Source organism: the organism of the source record quoted next, unplaced genomic scaffold (assembly GCF_019419815.1).
Source record: "Pyrus x bretschneideri cultivar Hongxiangsu unplaced genomic scaffold, Pyrus_bretschneideri_v1 Contig4, whole genome shotgun sequence".
Lineage (NCBI taxonomy): Eukaryota > Viridiplantae > Streptophyta > Magnoliopsida > Rosales > Rosaceae > Pyrus > Pyrus x bretschneideri.
The window spans coordinates 3,214,244-3,224,779 of NW_025999723.1; the positions used below are offsets into that span (position 1 = coordinate 3,214,244).

Genomic DNA, 10,536 nt, shown 5'->3' on the forward strand with positions numbered 1-10,536 from the left:
TTGCACCATTTTCTTCCGTTGTCACGATATTACATTGCACACCATTTTCATCAGTTGGCCTCATACCCTTCACTGATCAACTCTCTCCTAAGCCTATACAGCTGTATTTAGATTCATTCTAAAAAGGCAACCATCCGATGATTGGTAGTAGTTCTACAGTTCTACGTTCAGAGCATACAAAAGCATAGAACACGAAATACAGGGTTTCAATTACATGTAGAGAATACAATTTTATAATGGCATTTATGCTCGCACGATTATATCAGCGTTAATCAGAAAATTGTTATCAGCACTGTAAAGTATACGTACAGCACAAATAACATTAGAAGAAAAGAAAAACGAAACTGAACAAAATTGAACGATAAAATAGTGTTCTTACACTCCAAAAAAGTGTTCTTACACTATTAAGAGCATAAAAAAAATGCTGAAAAAGAAAATTGAACAAAAATGAACGATAAAATAGAGAAGGGGGTTGACAGAATATGCTATACGCAGAAAAAATGATGTCGTTGTAACGAGCCAATCGAGGCCCTCAACCTACCGAATATTTTCTTCATTGTCAAAATATACTCCTGCCCCTCCACTCGGATCAACTGGCTTTTAGTACCTCCGCCAGTTGAAACCATCGTGAATGCAACCTTTTGATATTATTTGTTGCTCACAACAGCTTACTTGAAAGGAGCCGGTTTATATTGCGCTTCACCATCTGTTGCCGCGACCTCTCCCACCACCACCACCACCACCGGATCGGTTGTTGGAATACCTATCATTTCGAAAACCTCCTCCACCTCCACGGCCAAACCTTCCACCACCGCCAAATCTTGTATTCCTTGATTCTTTTTCTTGTAAATAAGGCAGTGATTTCAACACCGTTATGCTCACATTAGCTGCATTTTCCTGACCTGCACCCCACATGATACGACCACAATAATCAGACTTCAAGACATCAATACAACAAAATGAATGACATCAGTTTCTGGTAGAATCTTAATAAACTATAGTGCTTGATGAGAATGTAACACATGATCGTATAGAGATATGAAAAGAAGAATACCAGCAAGAAACAAATCCAAATCTTCAGATGCCACATAAAAAACTGCACCATTTCCATCAGCTGTTAGTGCCATACCCTTCACTGACTCAACCTTCTCCTCGGGCAAGAATCTCCTCAAGACACCAAAAGCAAAAATGAGACAAGGTTGGTGGAAATTATGGATCAAATATGATCAACAAATCAAAACGCTAACTCTTAAACAATAACACAAACTAAATCGATAGAAGATATAATTACGGATATCTATATTTAAACAGCTCATAATATCTTGGAATCACAAAGCACAATGTGACTCCTTCAGAACACAATCAATATTGTTCCCATTATTAGCTAGTGCTTGTATCCACATGTGAAAATAAAACCAAGAACATCAGACATATTGGTTTAGAACACAAGGACACTAATGATAATTGCTTACGACGGTGAATAAATGGGCTTTCCAGCCTCGAGAAGTACTGTGACATGGTCCTCCATAGAGCTAAGAAGTGATCTTTTCTTTATCTCAGTGTAGCCCTGCACACCATACAATAAGCAACTCATAAACTGATAAACAAACATTTACATTAATTAATTTAAAGAACTCATCAAGTGGGAAAGAAACAGCAAATCTTACAGCAGCTTTAGCTAGTGCTTTAGCCAGTAGATCTACTGCAGATAGGCCAGAGGTGTTAAGTAGCTCCTCGGCAACAGACTTGAAAGCAGGAATTACACTGAAATGAAAATTGTATTAATATATGAAAATGATTGCATCAAAATGTAACAAGCATTGCACTGTCAAGCATACCCATCAGAAATTTTGGTTATCATTTCTGCTGCATCTTGACCTACTGCTTTAGCTATATCAAGTGGCTGAGGAGCAGAAATGTGTTCAAATTTCACCCCCGATTCCCTCTCGATTTTTGAAAAATTTGACCTTCTTGGATCATAAAGCATGACAGCAACTCCAGAATTTCCTGAAAATATGGACGCACCTCTAAGTACAACATAAAATCAAAGACATTGTTTAATAAAATACGCATAAACAAGAAATGCAACAGTTTTCAAGATTTACCTGCTCTCCCTGTGCGTCCAGATCGATGGATATAGTCTTCTACATCACGTGGGGGTTCACACTGAACCATAAACAATAAAAGTAAGTATACAGATTGACAAATATTACAAAGTTCACCCATATGCACACTGACAAACCTGGATAATTAATTGAACATCATTGATATCCAGTCCACGCGCTGCCACATTTGTGGCGACTAATGTCAAAAACTTGCCAGACCTGAAACCAGCAAGTGTGACCTGAAAACACAAAACAGGAAGGGAAACAAAAAACTCTGCCATTAGAAAAACAAATTAGCTTTTTAAAAAAGAAATATCTCTATGAAAGGAAAAGAGCCTGAAATATCATGTTTCAGTACAGTTGTACAAGGGGAAAGGAGGAGGATTTTTTGAGGGGGTTGGTGTTGCATAGTCAAACAACTTACCTCACGCTGGCCCTGCTGTATGTCCCCGTGCAAAGCTCGGGCTCCAGGCAACGCCTCAGCAAGTCCAGAAGCAGCTTCCTTTGTCTCGGTGAAAATAATTGTGCGTCCTCCACTGAGTCGGAAACAAACATGTCAAGTACATGAAAAATGACTCCCAGATAAATTATACCCAAAAGTAAAAATAGAAAGCATACGGTAGTTGTTGACTAAAAAACAACCAACCTGCTATAACAACGTATGATATCAGGAATAAGTTGCGACCTTGCTGAACTGGAGCAAGGAAGAACAATATGCCTAACATTGGTGCTGGCCTTCATTTTTTCATTACCAACAAGATCTACAGTTTTCTTATCTGGTTTGAGAAACCTAGAAGAAATCTGGGAAAAAGAACAAGAAAATTTCATTCATGTGTCGAGAATGGTTGGAAAGGTATAACATTGCAATATAATCCATTTATGTTTGACTGAAATCAGAAGAACATCCAAATTCAGGATCTCAGCTAATTACTTACGCCTTTCGATAGATGTTCCATCCAAGTGAAGCTCTCTTAATCCTACCATATTTTCTTCAATGCTTGGAAACACATCAAATTTTGTGCAATCAGAAAGATAGAGATATTCAAGGGACTTGAGTTGACAAATGTTGTTTGGAAGACTCTTAAGTTCCTTGCAATTGTCCAGGACCAAACAACTCAACCCCGTGAGATTATTAATTGATGAGGGCAGTTCTTTAATTTTTGACCTAGACAAACTAAGCCACGATAGTTCCTCCATAACTTCTGAAATCTCTGGAAACATCTCAAGACTCTGGCAGTTAGAAAGAACAAGGGTTTTAAGAGATTTCATACGCATGATGCTCGGGAGAATCTTAAGTTCTATGCACCCATGCAGATTCAATAAACCAAGGTTTGTAAGAGACGAAATAGACGGGTGAACCTCAACTAATCTTATACAATATCGAAGAATTAGCCTCTCAAGATTGGGCATCTCTGTGAAGTCAGGGGTTTCCTTAAGGTATAGACATTCACTTAAATCAATGAACTTCAACTTTTCCAGCTTCTGTTAAAACATTCAGGAAAACATACATTACTTAATAAGACATCTTAGAACCCAAACATTTAGAAGAAACATATACATGTAAATGATTGTACGTACCTGGGTTCCTTCCCAAAGTCGGTCAATGAGACTATTTTGCATATCAAGTTCAACAAGATTTTTGAATTGAAAGTTGGATGGCAAAGACATAAGAGGGCATTTAAGCCAGGAGAGACACCTCAACTCAAGTAACTTGAAGTGCCCAATCAGGTGGTGTTTGCAGTAATCATGTTCAAAAATGGGGTCCTTATGACTGATCTTGAGAAGTCTTAGTTGAGTCATACTAACAAAAGTTTCAGCATTTAAGCATACCCCATCTGAGCACGACAAATCCAGGATTATGCTTTTAACTGCTTTTGTAGCCTGTGCAAATCAAAGTAAGGGAAAAAACACAGAACCGTAGTTTACATTATGAAATTAATGTTTTTTTCTTAAGGAGCAGTTTGATAATCATTCGTTTTTAGTTTTCAACTTTGGTAATTGTTTTCAATTTTATTAAAAAATGAAAAATGAAAACTAAAAATTAAAAATTGAAAACAAAAATGATTATCAAACGGGCCTGAGAAATAGATTTTGATCAAAAGTTGAAGCTTTCTACTAACAATTGTATAAGAAAAATATTTCTCACCATATTTTGAGTTAGCACATGATGAACATCTTCATAACTCCACAACCTACTTCGTCTCCTAGGCTCTTCGATAGATTCTTGAAGGACGATTTCCCGACCCATTTCCTCTAGTAAATCATGCATCTCCAGTTTCCCCTCCTCTGAGACAGTTATGAGAGCTCGATCAATTAGAACTCTTATACCAGCAAGAGGATAGAAACCACAACTGTCCAGGATTTCGGTTGCATAGTCTTCTTTCATTCCTTTTAAAAAACATGCAATATCTAGAAAGATGTTCTTCTCTTTATGATCTAGTCCGTCGAAGCTTGTTCTAAGAACATCATTAATCCTTCTTTGCGGGACTTCCTTTAATTTTTCTAAGACACCTTTCCACTCACGTATGGTTTTGTTATCAAGAAAAGCTCCCAAGACTTTGAGTGCTAGAGGTAGACCTTGAGCATATTTTACAGCACGCCTCGTGAGATCATCATAATCTGTAGTGGGTTGGTTTGTTTTGAAGGCGTACTGCCTAAAGAGTTCTAGAGCTCCGGGATCACTGAAAATCTTGGGCTTATATATCGCATCAGTTCCGCTTAGTAATTCCAAATCTCTAGTTGTTATAATAATTCTACTTCCACCACCAAACGAAGAATGTTGCTCTCCAAGTAAAGCTTCAATTTGTTCTAATTTGTCCACATCATCAATAACAATAAGGACCTTTCTCTGACCTAGACTATTTAACATCACCTGGAAACCTTTATCCAAAATGTTGGAACTCCCCACCTTGTTGTTTGAGATACTCGATAGAAGTTGTGTCTGCATATGTAGTTGGCCATGCTTCATGAAACCCTCCTTGACATTTTCAAGAAAGCAACAAGCTTCAAATTGACTAGCGATTTCATCACGGACAGCTCTAGCAATGGTTGTTTTGCCTAAACCACCCATACCCCATATTCCAACAACACGAACATCATTTGTTTCAACCCCAGGAGGATGTAATAATAAATGCATTTCATGCATATGAGAATCCATTTCAATCAAACCTTTAGCTTTACTTGATGTTGATGAGATGTGGATCAATTTCCTGTAAACATATTCTACAATTTCCTCAATAAGCTTTGCATCATCCCTGTCAAATTTTAAAAATATTATAATAGTATCACCACATAATAATTAACAGGTCGTTTTGATAGTTTGTTTTCAATTTTTTTTTTTTAAATCTAAATTTTGAATTTTAAAATTTTGGCCATGAATTTTTAGTTTCATTAAAAGTAGTTATCAGATGAGTTTTTCTATTTTTCTTTCATGGTATATAATAGTCTCAAAAATTACGAGTTAGATCTTGCATATAGAGATCTAATGGGTCTTTACAATTGTTTTGCATAAAACTTGTATTGAGTATTTCATACCATTGTAGCCCCATCACAAGTTTTCATCTATTAATTTTAAATAACTAAAAATTGAAAATTGAAAACTTAAAACAAAATATTTATCAAATGACGCCTAAACGTTACAAAAATTAATAGGAAAGTTAAGCAAATTAGAAATTACTCATAGTTTCGCGAATCCCAGCCGGATAAATTGGTGGCTCGAGTAAGGGCGGACCTCCAGCTCCGCACCTCCTCCATGTTGGCGTTAGAATGGCCTTCATGCCGATCAAAAGCTTCGGCGAAACTTCCTTTGAGTTTACGAATATCGGATGGATCGACTTCGTAGAAAATGGGGACCACAATTTGGTTCTTGTTATCGTTGCATTCCAAAATTTCGACGAGTTCCTTCAAGCACCAAGTGGAAGAAGCATAGTTTTGAGAGAAAACTACAATCGAAAGCCTTGACTCTCGAATCGCTGTCAGGAGCTCGGAAAGGCGGTCGCCTTTTCTGAGCTCTTCGGTATCAATGAAGGTGTTGAGTGGTTTCTGACGCAGAGCTCTGTATAGATGGCTGACGAAGCCCCTGCGAGTGTCTTCCCCTCTGAAATTGATGAACACATCGTATTTCCAACGAAGACCAGAGGAGGAGGAGGAGGAGGAAGAAGAAGAGGTGTTGATTGGTTTCTGACGCAGAGCTTTGTAGTGATGGCTGACAAAGCCCCTGACAAAAAGAAGAAGACGAAGAAGAAGAAGAAGAAGAAGAAGAAGAAGAAGGAAGAAGGAAGAAGAAGCCATTAATCGCACCTGGTCGGCGATGATCGAGCAGCCAAGAGTAAGAGGAATGTTGGAACATAAATACTCAATTTATCTACAAATTGGATCACCGAAAATGGTCTGGTAGATATGAAGGACAAAGGATAATTCAGTGTGAAGGGAAATTTGACTTTGTGGAAATGTGTATGGCCCAAAGCCCAATAGCATTCACCATCCCACGGTAAAAGATTGACCATCTTTCAGTAAAAATCTAAAGTCACCAAATCGAAGACGCAAAACGCGGCGCCGGTGTACTTGCATTTGGATCTTCAAGGAAATTTCGGTGCGAAAGGGATGTGCAGACTTTTGATTTTTTGACCCAATAAAATGCGAAGAAAGGGGTTAAAGTACGATGTTGAATCCACACTTGCCTACCCAACAACTTTGTTGTAAACCGAAAATATATCACAATCTTCCTATTCACATGAAGGGTGAGTTAGGATGACCGCAAAAATATATTCGGTTAAGTGTAAACATCTCACATGTGTCATATCTAATGATTAACGGAATCATCTAATTAAAGATCACATATTTAAAAATTATTCATATATTTAAAGATCATACATGAGTAATATATATTTAAAGATCATATATGAGTTACATATATCCAACGGAATCATATGTAAGTTGCATATTCTTTTTCTTCTCCTGCAATAACTTGTACTAGCAAATGCAAGAGTTACATACAAGTACAGGAATCATATTCAGAAGAAAAAAAGTGAAAAAATTGAACTATGTCAGTAGTTGCAGAGTGATTACTGACTGTCCTAAAGAAACTCTTCAACCCCGCGTCCTGCTCTTACATACCGGTATATTGCGAGTGCTTCTTCCATGATCTTAGCTTGCGCCAGCAATTCAGCTCTTATTCCCTGAAAGATAGTCTCCGAGTGCAGAGTCACCATAACCTTGCTCAACTTCTCGTACACAATTGGACACACTCTGGGATCATATCCAGCAGAAGCAACCAACAGAAGCCCAATGTGCTCGCTTCAATTTCCATCCTGATTAAGTGAAAGAGAGCATGAGCACACGAACATGGAAAACCAAAGAATTGTGTTCAGCATTTTGTCAAACTGTCAGCTGTTGCACAAGCACTATGACGTAATAATCATGAGAAAATAAAAAATAAAAAGCAAAACTACACATCCAAGCTTTAATCCAAAGAACTCTCACTTGGTAATCCAAAGCCAATTGATTACCATTCTGTTAGTCCAGAAACACTCAACTTATCTATACACTCAACTTATCCAACTATTTTACAATGTTACGAAAGACTACTACTACTACTTTACAGGTGAAACATGAAAAGGTAGAAATACAAACATGAATCACTAGATTCACTACAACTGACATACCGAGTAATCTAACGGTAAGTACCAACAAGACCAATCCAACGGTATCACAGAGCATATAATGGAGCTTTCAGTAAGGTAACAATGGAGGTCACTATCATCTTTTTCGAGGAAGCATCAGTGAACAAAAGCTCTGAAATATGATCACCACAATACTAAAAGTTTTTGTGATAGGGAGGGTCAAGGGTCTTTGTACTAATACAATTCCCTTCTTTCCAATTGCTGGAACCCAAGCGTTAATAAATGGTTCACTTGAAAAAGCAACCAGAGTAGGACTTCTCACCCTGTGCGCTCCATCCTTCCACACCAACCCTCCAATTCTGAAACTGCTTGCCGGATTTTCATAACGGAGGTGATCTTATAAGAGAGCTTTTTATTTGTTCTGGTGCAGTTCAGCCTCCAAGGCTTGACTTTCACATAAGAACCTTTGAACGGCAAAACTATGGCGTGGAAATTCGAAATGCAGGGCCGACATTAGTGACAGTTGTATGAAGTGTCAAAACAGAAATGTTTGTTCTCCATTTGCAGCTGTGTTTGCCAAAATCATACCAATGGCTCCTGCATCTTTCACCACCTGTCCCTCCTGCACTCTGGGCCTAATACCACTGTTGCTTCCCATATACACTATCAACCTCCTCTCTTCATTCAATTCAAAAAAATAATAGATAAAAGGACAACTCCAAAGAAGTGAGGCAGTGGATTGAGTAGCGGCAACTTATTCGTTCCGTGGAATTGTGAGTGACCATGTGAGATGCAGACATTGGTTGCAGTGGGGACTTTGAGTATTTGGGGAGAAGTCGAGGAGAGTCAGGCAAAGCTTTGTTAACAAATGTCCTCTACCAATAACTGGAGAAATTGGCTAGATAAATGTGTGAGTCTAACACATGAAATCTAGACTGGCTAACTGGCTAAGAAAACCAACAAGCGAGAAAGGCTGTGTAGCAGGTCTTGTTTGCTGTATTGAATACCATGGTTTCACTCAGCGAGAAAGGCTTCATTTCTCTTTGATTTCCTTCACAGGAAAAGGTGCTTAAAACTTTATAACTACCTAAGCTACTGATGAATGCAGAGTGTGCTGATCATGCATATGACAAGCAATTGAAAAGCCCATCATTATTTATACCCCACTTATGCTTCAAAATTAATCTAATCTAGACTAATATAGTCATTTGGACATTAATACAAATCCAGAGGGCTCATTCACTGTAATTTGCAGATATAGAAATGTTAAGATAAGGAAATGTTAAATAAGTTGTGAATTTGCTTGATTGTAGTCACGGATAGGATGCAATTCTCAACTAGCATCTTCTAGGCCCAGAAGGGCTAGATAACCGTGGTTCACCTCCAATTGTCCCCTTTTTTAAAAAAAATAAAAAATAACAAAAACAAAAACAAAAGTGATTAGAGGAAAAATCCAAATGTGAAAGGATAGTTAAAAACAATTATTCAAGATCGGCTGTAAATGATTCAACCATTTACAAGATTCGAACTTAAGACCACGATCTATTAAATCTTGTATTAACTATTAAGCGGTGTTCTAACATAATTCTTAGAAATTTCAAAGAGACATATAGAGGTGGATTATTATTATTATTTTATTTAATTTGGCAGCACAAGAGAATTTTATTGACCATATTTAGGCTCCACCGCTAAAACTATTGCAAAATGCGCATTAGGATTAAAGTTGTAGCATAAAGTAATTACCCTGTGAACTCCGTCCTTCCACGCCAAGCCTCCAAACCGAGTCTGATATGTTGCTGCTGGTTAGATGCTTGTCCCCTGCATGCTACAGAATCACTTGGTGCCAGCAAACTCTTACCAATGTAAAAACTGCAGTTTTTACAGGTTGGTGCCTGCAAGCAATTACCAATGTAATTTTTGTCGCAACCGCTAGGACTAATAGGAATGAAATTTCCCGGTGATCAACAAGTATGGTCATGGCATGCCAGCACGTGAAGAAACTGCTTCTCGGTTAAACGAGATGCTCAGATTTGACTTAGTGGAATTGGCCATAATGCGCAAGTATTATTTGGAAAGCCCACGAGCATTCACTATTCGATCATAATTATCTCGTCTTCTCTTAATAATTTCGGATATGACGCGTTTGAGACGACTTTTCAAACACATTTTGTATGCCTAATTTTTAATTCCACCATATCTTATCATGGTAAATCCAAATAACTATATAATAGTATCAAAGCCTCTGGAATATCAAATGCATTACTTTACATAGAAAATTTGTTTATTCAAAAGCATTAATAAAACACATATAGAATCAATTCATGCCAAAAAGGAAAATTTATTTTTGTATTTTCGTATCTTCTTTCAAGAAATTTCAGTGTAAAAGAAATCTGTGCACTTTGGTTTTGACCTAAAAAAATGTGAAGAAAGTGTCAAAGTACCATGTTGAATCTACACTTGCCTACCCAACAACTTCTTTGTAAACTGGAAATATATCCCGATCTCCCTATTTACATTAAGAGTGAGTTAGGGTGAATAGAAATATTGTCGGTTAAGTGTAAGTATCTCACATATGTACCATATCCAATAACATCATCTGCGTAAAACAAAAGATCAATAGTTGTTTGGCTTCTAATTTGATGTTGCTGTAGTAACAGTACTACTCTAAAATCTTTGATGTATATGATTTTAGCCACAAAACTACTAGAACTTCACAAATTGCTTGTGAAAAAAAAAAATATTGACTAGATTTGAACTTGCATAATCTACCTTTCCACTACACGTATTTGTTTCGCTAGTGTTCTAAGGTT

General features: G+C 37.4%; 2 protein-coding genes across 7 annotated transcripts in view; both read right to left on the reverse strand.

The window, feature by feature from the left end:
• Positions 1–10,536, reverse strand: part of LOC103938645 (disease resistance protein RUN1-like) — a 71,593-nt gene that overhangs the window by 32,985 nt on the left and 28,072 nt on the right. The gene's annotated exons all lie outside the window — the stretch shown is intronic.
• LOC103936864 (DEAD-box ATP-dependent RNA helicase 7-like) lies at positions 355–6,490 on the reverse strand. Of its 4 annotated transcripts, XM_048565218.1 has the most exons (12): positions 5,782–6,489; positions 5,274–5,359; positions 4,978–5,162; positions 2,752–2,906; positions 2,530–2,641; positions 2,243–2,344; positions 2,106–2,166; positions 1,839–2,007; positions 1,668–1,764; positions 1,473–1,567; positions 1,055–1,188; positions 355–902 (listed from the first exon to the last, which is right to left on the reverse strand). In XM_048565218.1, the coding sequence occupies exons 1-12, from the start codon at positions 6,393–6,395 to the stop codon at positions 700–702; spliced, it is 2,013 nt and encodes a 670-aa protein (XP_048421175.1). In that variant the 5' UTR covers positions 6,396–6,489; the 3' UTR covers positions 355–699. The 4 variants fall into 4 exon arrangements, with proteins under 4 accessions (XP_048421175.1, XP_018500430.2, XP_048421174.1 ...); XM_018644914.2 differs by having other exon boundaries at positions 4,978–5,359; positions 5,782–6,490; XM_048565217.1 differs by having other exon boundaries at positions 5,014–5,359.